At 58.5% G+C, this 16,829-nt stretch overlaps 2 protein-coding genes across 3 annotated transcripts in view; one reads left to right on the top strand and one right to left on the bottom strand.

Moving 5' to 3' along the window:
- Nucleotides 1–11,004, top strand: part of HDAC5 (histone deacetylase 5) — a 35,777-nt gene extending 24,773 nt beyond the window's left edge. The window contains exons 4-27 of the mRNA XM_040989218.1: nucleotides 511–770; nucleotides 1,113–1,257; nucleotides 1,387–1,501; nucleotides 1,690–1,820; nucleotides 1,984–2,130; nucleotides 2,212–2,324; nucleotides 2,648–2,779; nucleotides 2,899–3,121; nucleotides 3,986–4,200; nucleotides 4,360–4,635; nucleotides 5,346–5,511; nucleotides 6,068–6,201; nucleotides 6,485–6,605; nucleotides 7,046–7,095; nucleotides 7,242–7,349; nucleotides 7,638–7,693; nucleotides 7,794–7,881; nucleotides 8,707–8,826; nucleotides 9,021–9,118; nucleotides 9,298–9,416; nucleotides 9,746–9,879; nucleotides 10,391–10,475; nucleotides 10,628–10,796; nucleotides 10,883–11,004. Coding sequence (XP_040845152.1) covers nucleotides 511–770; nucleotides 1,113–1,257; nucleotides 1,387–1,501; nucleotides 1,690–1,820; nucleotides 1,984–2,130; nucleotides 2,212–2,324; nucleotides 2,648–2,779; nucleotides 2,899–3,121; nucleotides 3,986–4,200; nucleotides 4,360–4,635; nucleotides 5,346–5,511; nucleotides 6,068–6,201; nucleotides 6,485–6,605; nucleotides 7,046–7,095; nucleotides 7,242–7,349; nucleotides 7,638–7,693; nucleotides 7,794–7,881; nucleotides 8,707–8,826; nucleotides 9,021–9,118; nucleotides 9,298–9,416; nucleotides 9,746–9,879; nucleotides 10,391–10,475; nucleotides 10,628–10,796; nucleotides 10,883–10,922 — 3,245 coding nt within the window. The 3' untranslated portion in view covers nucleotides 10,923–11,004. The remainder of the gene's footprint in view (nucleotides 1–510; nucleotides 771–1,112; nucleotides 1,258–1,386; nucleotides 1,502–1,689; nucleotides 1,821–1,983; nucleotides 2,131–2,211; nucleotides 2,325–2,647; nucleotides 2,780–2,898; nucleotides 3,122–3,985; nucleotides 4,201–4,359; nucleotides 4,636–5,345; nucleotides 5,512–6,067; nucleotides 6,202–6,484; nucleotides 6,606–7,045; nucleotides 7,096–7,241; nucleotides 7,350–7,637; nucleotides 7,694–7,793; nucleotides 7,882–8,706; nucleotides 8,827–9,020; nucleotides 9,119–9,297; nucleotides 9,417–9,745; nucleotides 9,880–10,390; nucleotides 10,476–10,627; nucleotides 10,797–10,882) is intronic.
- A 1,443-nt stretch (nucleotides 11,005–12,447) lies between these two features.
- Nucleotides 12,448–16,829, bottom strand: G6PC3 (glucose-6-phosphatase catalytic subunit 3). 2 transcript variants are annotated; one of them, XM_040989267.1, is made up of 6 exons: nucleotides 16,441–16,829; nucleotides 14,381–14,487; nucleotides 13,918–14,008; nucleotides 13,611–13,729; nucleotides 13,255–13,396; nucleotides 12,448–13,083 (listed from the first exon to the last, which is right to left on the bottom strand). In XM_040989267.1, exons 1-6 carry the CDS (start codon nucleotides 16,656–16,658, stop codon nucleotides 12,720–12,722), a joined length of 1,041 nt encoding a protein of 346 aa, XP_040845201.1. In that variant the 5' UTR covers nucleotides 16,659–16,829; the 3' UTR covers nucleotides 12,448–12,719. The 2 variants fall into 2 exon arrangements, with proteins under 2 accessions (XP_040845201.1, XP_040845202.1); XM_040989268.1 differs by lacking the exon at nucleotides 13,611–13,729 and having other exon boundaries at nucleotides 12,672–13,083.

Raw genomic sequence — 16,829 nt, 5'->3', positions numbered from 1 at the left:
GAGAGATAGTAGTGGAGATTAGAGGGTATCTACTTGCCTCCTGTCTACAGAAGGGGCCTGGCTGCCAGCCCCTCTGTGCCCAGTTTATATTCTGCCATGGTGGAGAGAGAGAGGAAGAGGTACAGGATGCTGGTAAAGGCAGAGAGACTGGATTCACCACCTATTGCTCTCATCACCTGGCCTCATCTGGTCACATGACTTAAGCCTGTTTAAAGCTGTTTTCTTGGTGGTAAAGTGGGGTTGATCACAACATCTAAGTCATAGGTAGCTGACCTGAAGAGGCCATCTGTGTAAGGGACCCAGGATTAGCTGCCCAAGCACTGCGCTTGTGCTTGAACATACTTTCTTACTGAAATTTGTGACTTCAACCTGCTGTCATTCAGGTGGTAGGCTGTGACCGCACAAGGAATTTGACCCTTCTCCAGCCTGCCCAGTCGCTCCCTGGGATGCTAGCAGCTGTGGGGTTTGGGGACTGAGCCCACTGACTCCTGCCTGTTCTTGTGCCCACAGTGGAGGTGAAGCCAGTGCTGCCAGGAACCATGCCCAGCTCCCTGGGTGGCGGGGGCGGAGGCAGCCCGAGCCCGGTGGAGTTGCGGGGTGCTCTGGGCGGCCCTGTGGACCCTGTGCTGCGTGAGCAGCAGCTGCAGCAGGAGCTTCTGGCGCTCAAGCAACAGCAGCAGCTGCAGAAGCAGCTACTGTTTGCTGAGTTCCAGAAGCAGCACGACCACCTGACCCGGCAGCACGAGGTCCAGCTGCAGAAGCACCTCAAGGTGGGTCAGGGGGCAGATGCCAATGGGAGCAGGGAGCACCTAAACCTCCCATCCTAGCCCTGGACATGGCCCTCCTCACCCCTCACCCCACACCCCTGCGGCAGCAGAAGATACTAACGGACAAGTGCAGAGGGTGGGTACTGGTGAGGGACAGAGGACACAGACTTCCCATCCCAGCTCGGGGCCTGGCTTGCCTCACCCCCACCCCACACCCCTGCAGCAGCAGCAGGAGATGCTAATGGACAAATGCAGGGGGTGGGTGCCAGTGAAGAAAAGGGGACACAGACCTCCCCTCCCAGCTCGGGGCCCGGCTCACGTCACTCCTGCCTTGCACCCCTGCAGCAGCAGCAGGAGATGCTGGCAGCCAAGCGGCAGCAGGAGCTGGAGCAGCAGCGGCAGCGGGAGCAGCAGCGGCAGGAGGAGCTGGAGAAGCAGCGGCTGGAGCAGCAGCTGCTGATCCTGCGCAACAAGGAAAAGAGCAAAGAGAGTAAGAGGGGAGGAGTGGGGGTGGGGTGGGGTTCCAGGACCTGTCCCTGGTTCCAGAGTTGAGGGAGTGGGGTGTGTGTGGGGGTGACCCTTTTTCAGACCCCCAGGTAACCTCCACTGTGTCCCACAGGCGCCATCGCCAGCACCGAGGTGAAGCTCCGGCTCCAGGAATTCCTCTTGTCAAAGTCAAAGGAGCCCACGCCAGGCGGTCTCAACCATTCCCTCCCACAGCACCCCAAATGCTGGTAATGGCACTGGGCAGATTCTGGAGGGGGAGGGCAGGAGGGAGGGCTGCTGCTATTTCCTGGGAGAGGAGGCTCCCCCCCCACTTCCCCATCCCTGATCTCTTTACACCTGTCTAGGTGTAGAGACAGGAACACAAAGCACCAGGTGTTCACCCAGCCCTGCTTCTGTCCCCATTCTCCTCCCCCAGGGGAGCCCATCATGCTTCTTTGGACCAGAGTTCCCCTCCCCAGAGCGGCCCCCCAGGGACGCCCCCTTCCTACAAACTGCCTTTGCTCGGGCCCTATGACAACCGTGATGACTTCCCTCTACGAAAGACAGGTGAGCTAGGGCCCCACCTGCTGCTACCCTCACCCCCGCTTGATGGCACTGGCAGGGCTCCTGGGGGGAGAGAGGGGACCAGGACCAATGGGGTAGGGTGGGGGAGCGGGGCTGCAGCTGTGCTCATGTGGATGCTTCTGAAGCCTGACTGTCTTCCCTTCAGCCTCTGAGCCCAACTTGAAAGTGCGTTCGAGGCTAAAACAGAAGGTGGCCGAGCGGAGAAGTAGTCCCCTCTTGCGTCGCAAGGACGGGACTGTTATCAGCACCTTCAAGAAGAGGGCGGTTGAGATCACGGGCGCTGGGCCTGGGGGTAAGGGGCTCCTGCTTTATAGGGGTCTTGGAGTGGCAGGGGCTCAGAGCAGGCCCAGGTGACAGCCCCCGTCTCCCGTAGTGTCGTCTGTGTGTAACAGTGCTCCTGGTTCCGGCCCCAGTTCCCCCAACAGCTCACATGGCACCATTGCCGAGAACGGCTTCACCGGCTCAGTGCCCAACATCCCCACCGAGGTACAGGTCAGGCCCCCAGTGGGGCCAGTGTGGTCGTGGGGGTGGGCGTGAGGGCCAGAGCTGCTGTCTTTCCCTTTCCCAGTCTGTCTGCCTGAGCGTTCCCAGCAGAGGCCTTTCTTGTCCACATGGGTAGGCAGGAGGGTCCTTGCATGGACTTGAAACTTCCGTGGGGGCTCTGATGCCTCAGTCAGCCCGGCTGGAATGTAGGGTGGGAGGTGTGGAGCACCTTTTCCGGGACCTTGGCCTTGGCCTTGGCTGCCTGCCCTTGCCAGCTCCCCTTGGCTCGCTCTCATGCCTGTCTCTCCCCCCTGACTGCTCCCCAGATGCTCCCCCAGCACCGGGCCCTCCCTCTGGACAGCTCCCCCAACCAGTTCAGCCTCTACACGTCTCCCTCTCTGCCCAACATCTCCCTAGGGCTTCAGGCCACGGTCACTGTCACCAACTCACACCTCACCGTAAGTACCGACCTCTGGTATGGATCGCTGCCCCCATGTGCCTCTCACGCCCTGCGCAGAGCTGGGGTATGCACAGGATGTTGGTCCCTTATCTGTGTCTTCCTCCATCCTTTGCTCAGGCCTCCCCGAAGCTGTCGACGCAGCAGGAGGCCGAGAGGCAGGCCCTCCAGTCCCTGCGGCAGGGCGGCACGCTGACGGGCAAGTTCATGAGCACATCATCCATCCCAGGCTGCCTGCTGGGTGTGGCGCTGGAGGGTGACGCTGGCCCCCACGGGCATGCCTCCTTGCTGCAGCACGTGCTGCTGCTGGAGCAGGCCCGGCAGCAGAGCGCCCTCATCGCTGGTGAGTGGGCTGGGGGGCCCCTCCTTCCTGGGGGCTCAAGTCAGGGACAGGCAACCAGGGAGACTCCCTCGTCCTGACACAGCTCCTCTCAGCAGCACTGCTGAGTTCTCCTGCCTTCTGGAAACACGGAATACATACAGAAGGCAGGCGCTGTGCAGGCGGCTGTTCTGGACCATTTGCTGCTGTCATGAAGCCCATATTACAGAGCTGCCCTGTCCAGTAGAGTAGGAACACAGTCCAGACCACACACACCATTCATGTAGTCACAGCAGAATGTAGAAGCAGGTGGCACTGATGTTACAATATACATTTAACTCAGTATAGCCAGAATACTCTCACTTCGACGTATGGTTCTCAGTGAGTTCCTTGACTTTGGTTTCACACTGCCTGTGCGCTATAGCGTGTGTGACATTGCCAGCACATGTTTCAGGGGGCTCTTGCAGCCCATGGCTGTGGGATTGGTTGACATGACATCCGTCATTTAGTCCTTAAGTAGCTCTTGCCCTGCTAAAAGGTTGAGCTTCAAAGGGACTGACCCTGGTCCCAGGCCTTTGCAACCTGGCAGGTTATGAGGAGTGGAAATCCAGGATCAGGGAGTTCTTGACGCCATTATGGAGGGCTAGTTAGTGGATACCCTCACACCTGCGAAGACCCGGGAACATGTGTGCACTCAGTTCAGCAAACCAAATTGGGAGAGTGGGGGAGTCCGGAGGGGAACTGCTACAGGCGGCATCTCAGCTGGGCACCTGCTCTTGGAAGGACGGGGGAAGAAGGAGGCTCAGGTTTGGGGATGGGAATTCCAGGAGGGCCAGATGGGGCATGTAGGTGCCCTGACAATGGGGCTTCTCACCTCTATACCCACAGTGCCGCTCCATGGGCAGTCCCCACTGGTGACAGGGGAACGTGTGGCCACCAGCATGCGGACAGTGGGCAAGCTCCCACGGCACCGGCCTCTGAGCCGCACACAGTCATCGCCACTGCCGCAGAGTCCCCAGGCCCTGCAGCAGCTCGTCATGCAGCAGCAGCACCAGCAGTTCCTGGAGAAGCAGAAGCAGCAGCAGCAGCTGCAGCTGGGCAAGGTGAGCCCAGGGAGGCCGAGGTCCTGGGAGACAATGTGCTGCATTCTGCGATGGGGCAGCAGCCACTGTGTGGAGCCACCCCCAGAGCACGTGGTGGATGCGGGGTACAACCCAAAGGAAGCCCCGCCCAGCTGATGGGCCTTGTGTTCTGCCCCCCAGATCCTCACCAAGACAGGGGAGCTGCCTAGGCAGCCCACGACACACCCGGAGGAGACTGAGGAAGAGCTGACGGAGCAGCAGGAGGCCTTGCTGGGGGAGAGCACTTTGACCATGCCCCGTGAGGGCTCCACGGAAAGTGAGAGTACCCAGGAGGACCTGGAGGAGGAAGAGGAGGAGGAGGAAGAGGAGGATTGCATCCAGGTCAAGGATGAGGAGGGCGAAAGCGGCCCCGAGGAGGGACCTGACTTGGAGGAGTCCAGTGCTGCTTACAAAAAGGTGCCCCTCCCTGCCTCTTCCCACCTCTGTCTACCCGGGTCCCAGACCCTGACAACCCCCGTGTGTACATTCCAACCCCCTTCTTTGCACCCCCGCTTCCCTCTCTCTGTTGGATGCAGCTGCTTAACCATGCAGGAGCTGCCTTCTGAACAGAGGAAAGAGGCCAGGAGGGAGTGGAAGGGAGGCGCTGCTTGTGTGGGTCTCAGAGTCTGTGCCCCAGTCTGCCAGCCCCCACCATATCTACGACGGCCCCCGCTTCAGTTTATGTGTGTGCATGTGTAACCATGGCCTGAATCTGCGTTTCTGCCTGCGTCGTCTCCATGCGTGCGTGTACGTGTGTACACACACGCCCCTGCTGTTACTACAGTCTGCCTTGTGCCTAGCAGCGCTCTGTGCTCCATTCATTGCGGACACAGCCGAGCCCTCTGGGCCTGACTCATCCCGCCCCCGCCCCCACGCCTTCCAGCCTCTTACCTCAATGCTACTCTTTGGTGTGACTCATCCTGCCCCCCCATCCCTTTCTATCTCCGAGGAGATGGTGAAGAGAAGGCTGAAGTGTCTCCTGTCCCTGGAGAGAACAAGTGGGAGGAGGTGGGGGAAAGAGATCTGGAAGATCTGGGCTGGACCAGGGCTCCCTTGCAGGGCCCCTGGGTACCTGCCCTCGCTCCCGGCTTGGCTGAGCCTCACCCCAGCTCCTTCTGGCTTTCCAGCTCTTCACAGATGCCCAGCAGCTGCAGCCTCTGCAGGTGTACCAGGCACCCCTCAGCCTGGCCACTGTGCCCCACCAGGCCCTGGGCCGCACCCAGTCCTCACCTGCTGCTCCTGGGAGCATGAAGAGCCCCCCAGACCAGCCCACTAAGCACCTCTTCACCACAGGTGAGCCCCTTCCCCTGTCCCACTGCTATTGTCCCATGCACCAGGTACCAGGGGACCTGGGCATAGCATCTGGCCCCAAAGTCAGGGCCAAGACACAGCTAGAGACTCTTGGACACCTTGCAGGTACCGTTCCTCTGTACCCCACAGTCACATAGGGAGGTGAAAGCAGCCTTCTGCCCACATCCAAGCACTCACCTGACCTGGCACATTGCCTTATGAGCCCTGAGCTCAGGGTGGGGAGAACCCACAGGGTCTCTGGAGTTTTGCCCTTATGAAGTCAGACTGAGGCCTTGGTGGGTTCTGGAAACTCATCCCCATAAGGCTGCCTAGGGTCCACCTGAAGATGGAGCCAAGTCAATAGCGGGAAGCAATGGGGAGTAGTGCACATGGCCTAGGGCAGGCTCTGTGGGGAGGGGATGTGCTGGGGCAGAAGCTGGAGAGGGTGGGAAGCAGATGGGGTGAGGGAGAGCTTGTAGGTCCTGCTGAGGATGGTGGCAGCCAGGCAGTAGTACTGGGCCCAGAATGGGGTTGGCTGACACATGGCTGTGTGGCCCAGGTGTGGTTTACGACACGTTCATGCTGAAACACCAATGCATGTGTGGGAACACACACGTACACCCTGAGCACGCCGGCCGCATCCAGAGCATCTGGTCCCGGCTTCAGGAGACGGGCCTGCTCAGCAAGTGTGAGGTGAGGGACCCCTCCTGCCCTAGCCCCAGGTCGCATCTCCTTCTCTCTCTACCCCCAGACCTGGGGCCACATCCTTGACCCCTCAGGCCAGCCTTGTAACCTGTTCCCTCCAGTTTCACCAGCCAAGATGGGGGAGGATCCTGGAGTAGAGGGTGGGTCTCTGGTCTGGGGAAGGGGCTGTGCACCTCCTGAGGCCAGACAGTGCTTCTGTGTGTCCTGTGCTGTGAGGAAACAGGGCTCTGGACCCTTCTGGGGGGGACTGTCTCCCTGGTCTCTCTTGTAGCGCATTCGGGGGCGCAAAGCTACACTGGATGAAATCCAGACAGTGCACTCCGAGTACCACACTCTGCTCTACGGGACCAGCCCCCTCAACCGGCAGAAGTTGGACAGCAAGAAGCTGCTGGGTGAGCCAAATGCACAGGGCGCGTGGCCCACGGCATGTCCAAGGTTTGAGGTGTGATGAAGTGGGGGCTGTCAGGAAGACCTTGTGGTCTGCGTGGGCTCAGGTCATGGGGAATCACCTCCAGAAGGCGCTGTGAGTCTGAATACACAGTGAACCATGCAGGCAGATGGGAGAAGGACCAAGGAGGCGCTTGATGCTTGTGCTGGGGGTGGGGTAGGATAGGGGAGTAGAGCTTGTGCTTTGTCCTCTCGGCCTATTGTACCGCTCTTTGCCCACCTGCCTCCCGGAAGCAGGAAGCCCCCCAGAAAAGGACAGGCAGCTGCCAACCTATGTGGGTGGCAGAGCCCTGTCCCGTGCCTGGGTCCTTTCATTTCCTATGACCGAATTTGCTGCTCTGGCAGGTGAGGTCACTTCCAGACTAGCTTGCCCCTTCCCCTGCAGGTCCCATCAGCCAGAAGATGTATGCCATGCTGCCTTGTGGGGGCATCGGGGTGAGTAAAGTGGTTCTCCTAGCCCCCGCCCTCCCTTCCCACCCACTGTGACTACTTGCTCGCTGTTTAGGTGCCTACCACTGTCTCCTGTGCTTGCCTTCCCCCTGCAGGGGGCTGGCTGTAACCTGCTCTGCTGCCCCCCATAGGTGGACAGTGACACCGTGTGGAACGAGATGCACTCGTCCAGTGCCGTGCGCATGGCCGTGGGCTGCCTCGTGGAGCTGGCCTTCAAGGTGGCTGCGGGCGAGCTCAAGGTGAGGTTGTGTCTGTGGCCTTGGTGACCCTTTACTTGGTCCTGTGTTCTCAGCCTCAGCTTCCCCTCCGCGAGGCACAAGGGGTTGGGGATCCCTAGGGACCCAGCACCCCTGTTTGCTGGCTCTTGTGTGTGCTGGGCAGCCATGGCGACGAGTAGTTATTGAGTATATGTGAACATGGCCTGTGTTCTCTTTCCTGCCTGGCTGTGCTGCTCTCCTGTGTTCACCTCTTCCTGGGCCACCCCATCTTCTGGTCTGTCCATGCCCTTGGCCCTCTGTCCTCTGTAGAATGGATTTGCCATCATCCGGCCCCCAGGACACCACGCCGAGGAGTCTACCGCCATGTGAGTGATGCTCCACGTGGGTCCTTACCTCTCGGCCTGGGCCTTCTGTTTCTTGCCAGTGCAGCTGACCTATCCACCCTCTCTTCCCTGTGCCCTTCAGGGGATTCTGCTTCTTCAACTCGGTAGCCATCACAGCCAAACTCTTGCAACAGAAGCTGAACGTGGGCAAGGTCCTCATTGTGGACTGGGTAGGTAGTGAGCTGGGGGCTAGGTAGGGCTAGGATCACACTTAGCCCTTGGAAGGAGGAAGTCCCCCCACAGCCCATGTACTCCTCCTGTGGGGTCACCAGCCTGGTCCTCACCTCCCAGGAGGGGTTCCTCATCACAGATGGAGACCCCAGGGCATTCAGCCCCCTTACCATCTTGGTCCCCTCTGTGCAGCCTCAAGCAGCCCAAGGGGATTTGCTACTGTAAATAGTAGTGGCCCAACTGCCATCAATAACAGCCCCTTTCCCTGACTCCAGACAGGAGCCAGCCATGTGCCAGGGATTTGTCTAGTACTTGGCCCCAGTGCTGCTCGTGGTTGCCTCGAGTACTAAGAACTACGATGTACGTTTCTATACAGGAAGGCACTGGGGGGTGATCTGCTCAAGGTCTCTCAGTCAGGGATGGTGGCACCTGGTGTTGCCCCTTCTGCCTTTGCTCCATTGGCTGCTTTCAGACCCTGTGCTGCCCATGGAGCGAAAGGCTCCTGGCAAGGCCGGGACTCTCACCAAGCCCTATTTTTTTGGCTTAGGAATTCATGTACATGTCAGATCCTTCTGAAGACTTTCCCTGTTTGGTGGTAGTTGCTCACTACCCTTGCTGCATATGCCCAGGCTGTCTAGTGGAATGGGAGTGGCAGGGCCAGGAGCCGCTCCCCAGGACTGATCCTGCCTTGTATAGCTGGGAGCCCAGGGAGAGCTTAGACCCAGAGCACACTGTCGGGTGGGCAAGGGAGTGCTGGGAATTCTGACATTTGGGTGAGTCAGTGCTTGGCCCACTTGCCAGCTGCTCCCCCCTCTCCCCTCCAGGACATTCACCATGGCAATGGCACTCAGCAAGCATTCTACAATGACCCCTCCGTGCTCTACATCTCCCTGCATCGCTATGACAATGGCAACTTCTTTCCGGGCTCTGGGGCTCCTGAAGAGGTATGGTTCCTGGGCACCAGTTGGGTGCCTCTGAGATGCAGCAGCCTGGGGCCTAGTGGGAAGCCACAAGGCCTGGAGGGGGTGGTGCTGGTACCTGGGGGAGTCAGCAGAGGTCAGTGGGTGGGGCTGAGTCAAGGCTGGGATCCCCTGGCAGCAAGAGTAACCATCCCCCCTCCCCCATTTCCCACTGCCAGGTTGGTGGAGGACCAGGCGTGGGGTACAATGTGAATGTGGCATGGACGGGAGGTGTGGATCCCCCCATTGGAGATGTGGAGTACCTGACAGCCTTCAGGTGGGGACTGACAAGGGCCCAGGTTGGGGTGGGAGTCTCCTGGACCCTGTAGGGGGAGGGGCAGCGGGCACTCAGCTCAGTGTAGGAGGAAGGGGGGAGTGTGTCTGTGGCTGGGGAACTGAACGGGGCGAGGTGTGGCCCAGCCGTCTGCTGGGTCAGCTTGGGCCATCCCTTTGCAGGACAGTGGTGATGCCCATTGCCCACGAGTTCTCACCTGACGTGGTCTTAGTCTCTGCTGGGTTTGATGCCGTTGAAGGACATCTGTCTCCACTGGGTGGCTACTCTGTCACCGCCAGATGTGAGCCTGCTGGGGAATCCAGGGGGGTGTGGGACAGTGAGCTTGACATCGCGTGGGGCAGGGGGCCAGTAGGCTGATATGGCAGGGGGAAGGGGGTTGGGGGCTGGCCTAAGATTTAGAATCACACTGAGCGTGTCCCTCTGCCCTTCCTCTCTGACCCTGGCCTTGGCTGTAGGAGGCAGCCCATGCCTTTGCTCAAAGTGCACCCAGCCTGTTAACAGCTAAGCTTCCCTCTTGTGCTGTGCTATCTCACTTGCTTTTTCTATCCTCTTACCATTTCTTGAATTATTGTTTTTACTGTCATCCTTTCCTTCATCCATCCCCTCAAGGTTTTGGCCACTTGACCAGGCAGCTGATGACACTGGCTGGGGGCCGGGTGGTGCTGGCCCTGGAGGGAGGCCACGACTTGACCGCCATCTGTGATGCCTCTGAAGCCTGTGTCTCGGCTCTGCTCAGCGTGGAGGTGAGGGCTGCAAGGTGGAGCCCACCAGCCCATCCCTTCTCTGGGTCAGGCAGTGCCAAGGGCCTTACTGGCAGGATGTCCCTCAGTCCCAAAGATGGCTTAGGGGGATGATTATCATGCCATAGAGGGTTAAGCTATTTGGCACACTTGCGTCTCGACATATCAGAGCTCTGGTTCGAGTCCTGGGTCCTCTGCTTCCAATGTAAATTGCCCTGTTAATGTGCCTGGGAGAGCAGCAGAGGATGGCCCAAGTACTTGGGCCCTTACTGCTCAGCACAATTGGGGAGTGAATTAGTGAATGGAAGATCTCTGTTGCTGTGTCCTTTCAATAAATGTGTGGTTTTTTTTAAAGCATTAAAAATTAGACATTAAAAATAAAATAAAGATGCTTGGTAGCTGGTTAGGGCTTCCTGTACAGCCCTGTTGCAGAGGATCCCTGGGGCCGGGTGGGGGCAGTAGAGGGGCAGGCCTTCCCCCCACACACACCCTAATTCTCTTCTTTCCCCACCAGCTGCAGCCCCTAGATGAGGCAGTCTTGCAGCAAAAGCCCAACACTAACGCAGTGGCCACGCTGGAGAAAGCCATCGAGATCCAGAGTGCGTGGGCACAGCAGGGACAGGCACAGGGGGTCCAACCTCTGCCTGCCCTAGGGGCAGGGCTTGTGGGAGTGCAGGGCTGGGGACGTCCCTCCTCCCATACCCCATGGGCACCCCCAAGGGGTGACACCCTGCCTATTGCTCCTCCCCAGGCAAACACTGGAGCTGCGTGCAGAGGTTTGCTGCTGGTCTGGGCCGCTCCCTGCGAGAGGCCCAGGCAGGTGAGACGGAGGAGGCCGAGACTGTGAGCGCCATGGCCTTGCTGTCAGTGGGGGCAGAGCAGGCCCAGGCTGCCACCGCTACCCGGGAGCACAGTCCCAGGTAAGGCCCTGCCAGCTGTGTGTCCTCGCCTGAGCTGTGCCCCATAATGCCCACACTCAGTGTCTACCCTGTGCTTGTGCCCACAGGTCGGCAGAGGAGCCCATGGAGCAGGAGCCCACCCTGTGACACCCCAGCCCCCATCCCTCTGGGTGTCATCATTGTGATTTTGTTTATTTTTTCTATTAAAAACAAAAAGTCACACATTCAACAACTTGTGCCGTGTGGATCTATCAGCCTCTTTCTCCTCACCCCACCCATGGCCCACATGTCAAGTCGAGTCTGCTTCCTTTGTGGGGATTGGTACTGCTCCTGCTGGGGCCCACCTGCCCTGGTTGTAAGCCACACCCACTTCCCCGCCTCTGTCCTCCCCCTCAGCTCTAGCTCAAACTGGGGACTGGGTTGCCTCTGGCTCCTCTCCCACTGTAGAGAAGCAGCAGAGGTGGCGCCTTGGTTTAGCTGACCTAAGAGGGCCATGCCTTAACTTTCCCCCTTCCCCTAGGCTGCCCTCCACAGCTGGAGCCACAGCAGTGCCCCAAGCTGGGGCAGGGCTGGCTGGTTGCACCTGCTTGCTTTCCTTTCCCTAAGGCAGGTTAAGACTCACCTTTTCTCCCCTGACTCTGCTGCCTCCCCCCAGCCCGCCCAGTCCTCTGTGGGCCCTCACTGGGATGGGTGGGGGAAGGGGTCTTTATAAAGGGGTGTCAGGACACCTTGGCACTTGGGCCCAGGTGTTTCTGGCCTGTGTGCGGCCAGGAGGAGGGCTGGGCTCGCCTTCCTTTTGGAACCTTTGCTTTCAAGCCTGGAGACAGTGAGAGGGGGACTTCTCAAAAGTTCCAGACCAGGGTCGAGCAGTCCTGCCTTAGGCCCTCAGCAAGGTTTCCCTTCCTATCACGCTCCAGTTGCTGGTTACCAGCCCATCCCTTGCCAGGAGTCCTGCTCAGCTCTGTTTCCAAGGAATAGGACCCTTAGGCTTCCAGAAGGTTCTGTGTAGTCCATAGGAAACCAAAGATGAGAAACTGCTTCTAGAGAACTGACTCTTCCTCACTCCTCCAGACATACACATTCTCCACTCCCACCTCAGATCTCTGCCTAGTCAGTGTCTTGATGGGGGCCTGGGTAGAGGGGGCTGGTGGGGGCAAGTGTCCCTACCCCATTTCGCATTGGCTTCTAGTGTGCTAGTGTGTTGTGTTTTGCCTGGGGGAAGGGAAGGGGCTTGGGCCCTGGGCCCTGGGTCCCTTTGCTTCCCAGTGCCTGTGGCAGTTCTGATTCTGTAAGCCCACTCCTTGTTTTGTCTCTGGAGCTGGAGTTAAGCATTTTGTAACCATTATTTCATGCATCCTTGTGGAAATAAACTTGTTCTGGCAGTGCCTCCTAAGGCCAGCGTATGTTCTGTGGGCTCCGAGGGGGAGGCGAGGTCCTCATCCTCCTTCCCAGCCAACAAAATTGCTCTCTCTTCCAGCCCTGGACTGGAAGCCACAGAGGGCAACTCTGCAGGGCTTCCTCTGTGGTGATGAATGGGGGGGGGGGGGGCAGGTAGGTTCCCAGCACCTCCTCCCTGGCCCTGCAGGAACTGGTATAGATGGTAGCCTGGCAGGGTGAGTTCCATGCTGATGGGTGCAAAGGTGAGAAAGGAATCTAGGAACTTTGAGAGGAATCCAGAAATTTCAAGGACTTTATTGAGGCTGCCCTGAGCACCCTCTGCAGTGACGTGGGGACCTGTTAGTCTCACCATGGCTTTTGCTTTCCAGGGACTTCACAACAAAGGCAGGAGAGGGCCCTTTTGGGGGCCAGGACCAGGTGGTGAGAGAACATTTGGTCAAGTTGGGCCTGCTTGGTGACTCAGAGAGGAGGCTGCCTCCTGGAGTGTGGCGGTCAAAGAGAACAGGCTTTGTGGGCAGGAACAGGGACAAAGAGGGCACAAGGGAGTCAGGAAGAGTGGATGGAGTGGGCATCATGGGCACTGAACATGTACACAGCCCAGGGTACAAGGGCCAGGACCAGGAAGGGCCAGAGAGTGTACTTAAGGAAGTTGAAGATGTAGAAGAGGCTTATCTGAGGAGGGTGACCCAGCCAGTCCAGAGGGCCCAGCAGCCCCATGGCCAGCAAAAGGCAGGCTATCTTTTGGCCATTTCCCAGGTACGCCCGCCGAATCTGGGCATAGCAGGGAGAGTGTAGGGCGATGCCCAGTCCCAGGGCAGCCCCTGAGTCACGGCTCAGGGAGGCAAAGGGCCGGCTGTCCAGATGTACCCACTCAGGCCGTTCACACCACTTGGAGGCCAGGTTGATGGACCTGTGGGAAGAAATGTCTTGCCAGGAGGCCGGAGTCTCCAGAGCTGCTGGCTTCCAGCCATGTGCCTTGGGAGGGTCCACTCCCACACCTGGCTGTGAGCTCAGGAGGGCCCAGCGAGCTAGAGCCCCCACCAGACCTGGTTAAGATTCACCCCATCCTTCCCAGGCTTACCAAGAAAGATCCAGGCCCAGGCTAACAAGGGTCCAATAGATGAGGCTGGCACCCAGCATGAGGGCCAGTGCTGTCAGCCCATAGAAGCTTAGCTCTCGTTCCATGGGCACCCGGGGGGTCATCAGCCAGCCCAGGACAGCACCTAGGAGAATGGCATAACAGCAGCTTCAAGGAGTTTGGGAGCATGGCCCCTCACCCCAAGCTGCAGCATGGCTTGGCAAGAAAAAAGGCTGAGATGTCAGTGGGCCCGGAGGCTGGCTGGCTCGGGGGAAGCTGGGAAGGTGGAGGGGCTGCTACACAGTCCTCCCACAGCCAAGGGGACCGTTCTGGCCCACTCTGTTGCCCCAGGTGCTCACCGGTGATGAGGCCTGCCAACACCTGATGAGGGAAATGTGCTAAGAGGAAGACCCGGGACAGGCCAACTGCCAAGAGGAAGGTGCAGTAAGCCAGGCAGGGGATCACCTTTACCCAGCGCCTAGAAAGAAGAGAGACAAACAGCTCAGGGACACAGCGAGGCCACTTGCGGTGCCCATACCCTCCTTGGTTTGACCAAACAACCAGTCATCCCCGGAGCTCTAGCCCCCAGGCCATCATGCTGCTGTGTCTCTTGGGCCCAGGATGCCCCCACCCCTACTCTCCAAGGTGGTAATGCCAAGGGCATACCTGTGGGCCCGAGCAGCCATCTGGGCAGTGAGGGCCGTCATTATGGGCCAGAGGGCCGCTCCCGTGATCATACAGTGTCCGGAGGGGCTGCCTGCCGGGGAACCCAGAAGCACATGGTAAGAGGACAGAAGCAAAGGCCAGTGGCTGAGAGGCAAACTTCCTCCCAGCTCTGGTCCATGGCTCCCTGTGGCTGGACGCCTCTGCTGTCATGCTTCTGCCTTGAGCTGTGCCACTGGGCTCCACTCTGAACCAGGTGGGCCTTGGGGCAGTATGGTGTCTGACCTGGGTGCCCTCCTCCCCAGCTTAACTTGGGTTTCCAGGGATTACTGGGCTCTCCGAGCCAGTAACTAAGATGCTAGTCTGTCTGGACAGAAAGAAGGGCCACCCTAGTTGAATGGTCCTGGGAAAAGCTTCCTCAAACCCCAATCAAACTGGGAAAAGGCAAAGGGCTGAGGTTTCCCACCTGGACCAGTTTCACAAGAAGATGGAAACTGGTGAACCTGGGCAGGTGCCCGATTGTAGTACCCAGACTCATGGACCCACCAAAAAGGCCTCTCTCCAAATAGAAACCTAGAAAAGAGAAAAGACACAAGATGACATTGTAAGAGGATGGTGAAGGGCAAGATGCCTCAGAATACCCCAGTGGGCCTGAGGCATGGGGTCAGGAAAGAGCTCCCAGCTGCTACCTGGCTGTGGTTTCCACTTCGGCACAGCATAAACACACATAGCTTTAACAAGTGAAAACAGAAGAAATGGTGAATGTGCGCATCTGAGTGTGCACATACATGGCCACCCTCAGGCGCCCACTCTACCCCTTCTCCTGCAGGGACAGCCCTCTTAGCCAAATGGCCCTGGAACCTGGCCCTTCTTCCTGGAGCCTCCCTCATCTTCCTCTCCACGTTCCCAATGCCAGCCCACGTTGCTCTACACCTGAATGACTAAACTGAGCCTCCCACACCTGCAAGTGGCAGTGGGGAATGGAAAAAGACAGAGGAGAAAGATGCAAACTCCCCTGGCCAAGCAGGTGCTTATCTGCATCCAGGGATACGATGCAGGGGATGGGCTCGGGCTTTGGCTCACCACCGAGAAGGAAACGATGCTGATGGCAAGCAGAGAGACAGGGAAGAGGCTTGCCTCTCCCCACCAAGCATGGGGCCTTTCACTCACCAAGGGTTCAACACATACTTCAATAATGAATAGGGGATATCAGAGGGCCTGTAGATGGGGCATTTATTGTGGTGCAGCAGTTCAGCTGCTATGTGGGACCACTGTTCCCCATATCAGATGGAGTGCCCTCCTCTGCTTCTAATCCAGCTTCCTGCTCAAGCACACCCATGGGAGGCAGCAGGGGATGCCTAAGTATGTGGGTCCCTGCCACCCACATGCAAGACAGAGAATGACTTCCTGGTTCATGGCTTCAGTCGGTCGCAGCTAGGGGAAAATGAGCCAGCAGACAAATCTTTGTCTCTTTTTCTGGGTCACTTTGCCTTTCAGATAGATAAAAAGAAATACATTTTCAAATCTCTGTAAAAGTGTTGAATGCAATGGGGGGGAGGGGTTGTCAGAGCTTTGGGAGAACAGGAAGGCCAATAGGGATTCCGGGGCAGGAAGAGCTCCAAGCCAGAGTCATTAAGCAAGGAAATAATCAGACAACTGCTCTAGGGATGCAGTGCACACAGAGGTGTGGAAGTGATGGGAACTCCTATTTTGTTTTTCAGCAAATCCTGTCAGCCCCTTCAAGCACCTCCAGTGATCCTTCCCGGGAGGCAAAGGCAGTTATGGCAGCATGCCCAGCGGGAGGCATGGCTCCCTGTGTGCCCAAAAGAGACAGAACAGGTGGCATAAAGAGATAAGCCCAGGGGCCCGCAGGGCATCCAGCCACCTGCCTGGGATTCCGTTCTAATGAATGACTGGGAAAGAAGAGGAACTGTTCCCCAGAAGGCGGGGTAGCAGCTCAGTGCTCCCCAAAACATTCCAGGTACACTGGTCACATAGCCGAGACTGTATTTCTAACAAGCTTTCAGGAGCTGCCCGTGCCACCGCGCACCGGTTACAGACCACACTTTAATTTACAAGGATTCTTTTGTCATTAGCAGCCAGCCTGGCATAAAGCATATTTCTTAAAAACAAACAAAATTATGTCAAATGAATGAACAGATGAATGGGAAGGTGAGGACTTTCTGCTACTTAAACCGTCTCGAACAGTAAAATACAGATGCCCAGTCTCTAGGCCTGGAGGTTCTCAAACCAGCAGGCTTGCGGTCACGGTGGGGACAGTCTTCCCCTTTCAACCCTCTCGTCCGTTAGGCGAGTTTCTTCAGCAAGCCAGGCTGGGGACAACGATCTAACGCGCAGCATGGGTGTACTCTGAAGTCTTAGTCCAAGCCAGAGGCTCAGAGATGCCCCAAGGGGGAAACCGGGACTGCAGGGAAGGGTGGGAAGGCCTTTGACACACCTGATGGGAGACTCCGGGTTCCTGGGGATGGGGACCAGGGGGCGGGGGCGGGGGCATCGCCGTCTCACCACTTGAAGATGAGGTTGAGCCACTCGGTGACGAGGCTGATCCAGAGCACCGCGACGCCCACGCGGCGCCGGGCATAGTAGGCCGCAGGGAAGTAGAACAGAAAGAGGCTCTTCGGGTCGCCCAGAAAGGTGACCCAGAGCCAAACGTTCTCCAGCCAAGGTAGCCGGTTCTGCAGCGCCTCGGCCATCGCAATGCCCGCGCCCAGCGTGGACTCCATGGCGGCCGCGGGACGGGATAAACCCGGCTCTGGCTGCGCTGGGGCGAAGCCGAGCACTCCCGGCCACAGGCAGGCGGCTGGCTACCGGCTGCCCTCCGAAGCCCACCCTCCCGGCCCGCGGCCGGTGCCAAGCCCCGCCCCCGGCAGCCCCAGGCTCGCGGCAGTCCTCGT

This window comes from Ochotona curzoniae, unplaced genomic scaffold, assembly GCF_017591425.1.
Source record: "Ochotona curzoniae isolate NIBS_2020 unplaced genomic scaffold, NIBS_Ocur_1.0 contig_520, whole genome shotgun sequence".
In the NCBI taxonomy this organism is placed as follows: Eukaryota; Metazoa; Chordata; class Mammalia; order Lagomorpha; family Ochotonidae; genus Ochotona; species Ochotona curzoniae.
The sequence above is the reverse complement of the archived record's forward strand: the minus strand, read 5'-3'. Positions and strand labels throughout refer to the sequence as shown.

What these genes read in the sequence shown, in the direction of transcription:
- G6PC3 (XM_040989267.1), bottom strand. Translation starts at nt 16,658, where the DNA reads ATGGAGTCCACGCTGGGCGCGGGCATTGCGATGGCCGAGGCGCTGCAG. An exon ending in CTCAACCTCATCTTCAAGTG is followed by an intron (nt 14,488 to 16,440) that starts GTGAGACGGCGA and finishes TCTCTTTTCTAG; the next exon opens with GTTTCTATTTGGAGAGAGGC. An exon ending in CTGGGCCTGGATCTTTCTTG is followed by an intron (nt 13,084 to 13,254) that starts GTAAGCCTGGGA and finishes TTCTTCCCACAG; the next exon opens with GTCCATCAACCTGGCCTCCA.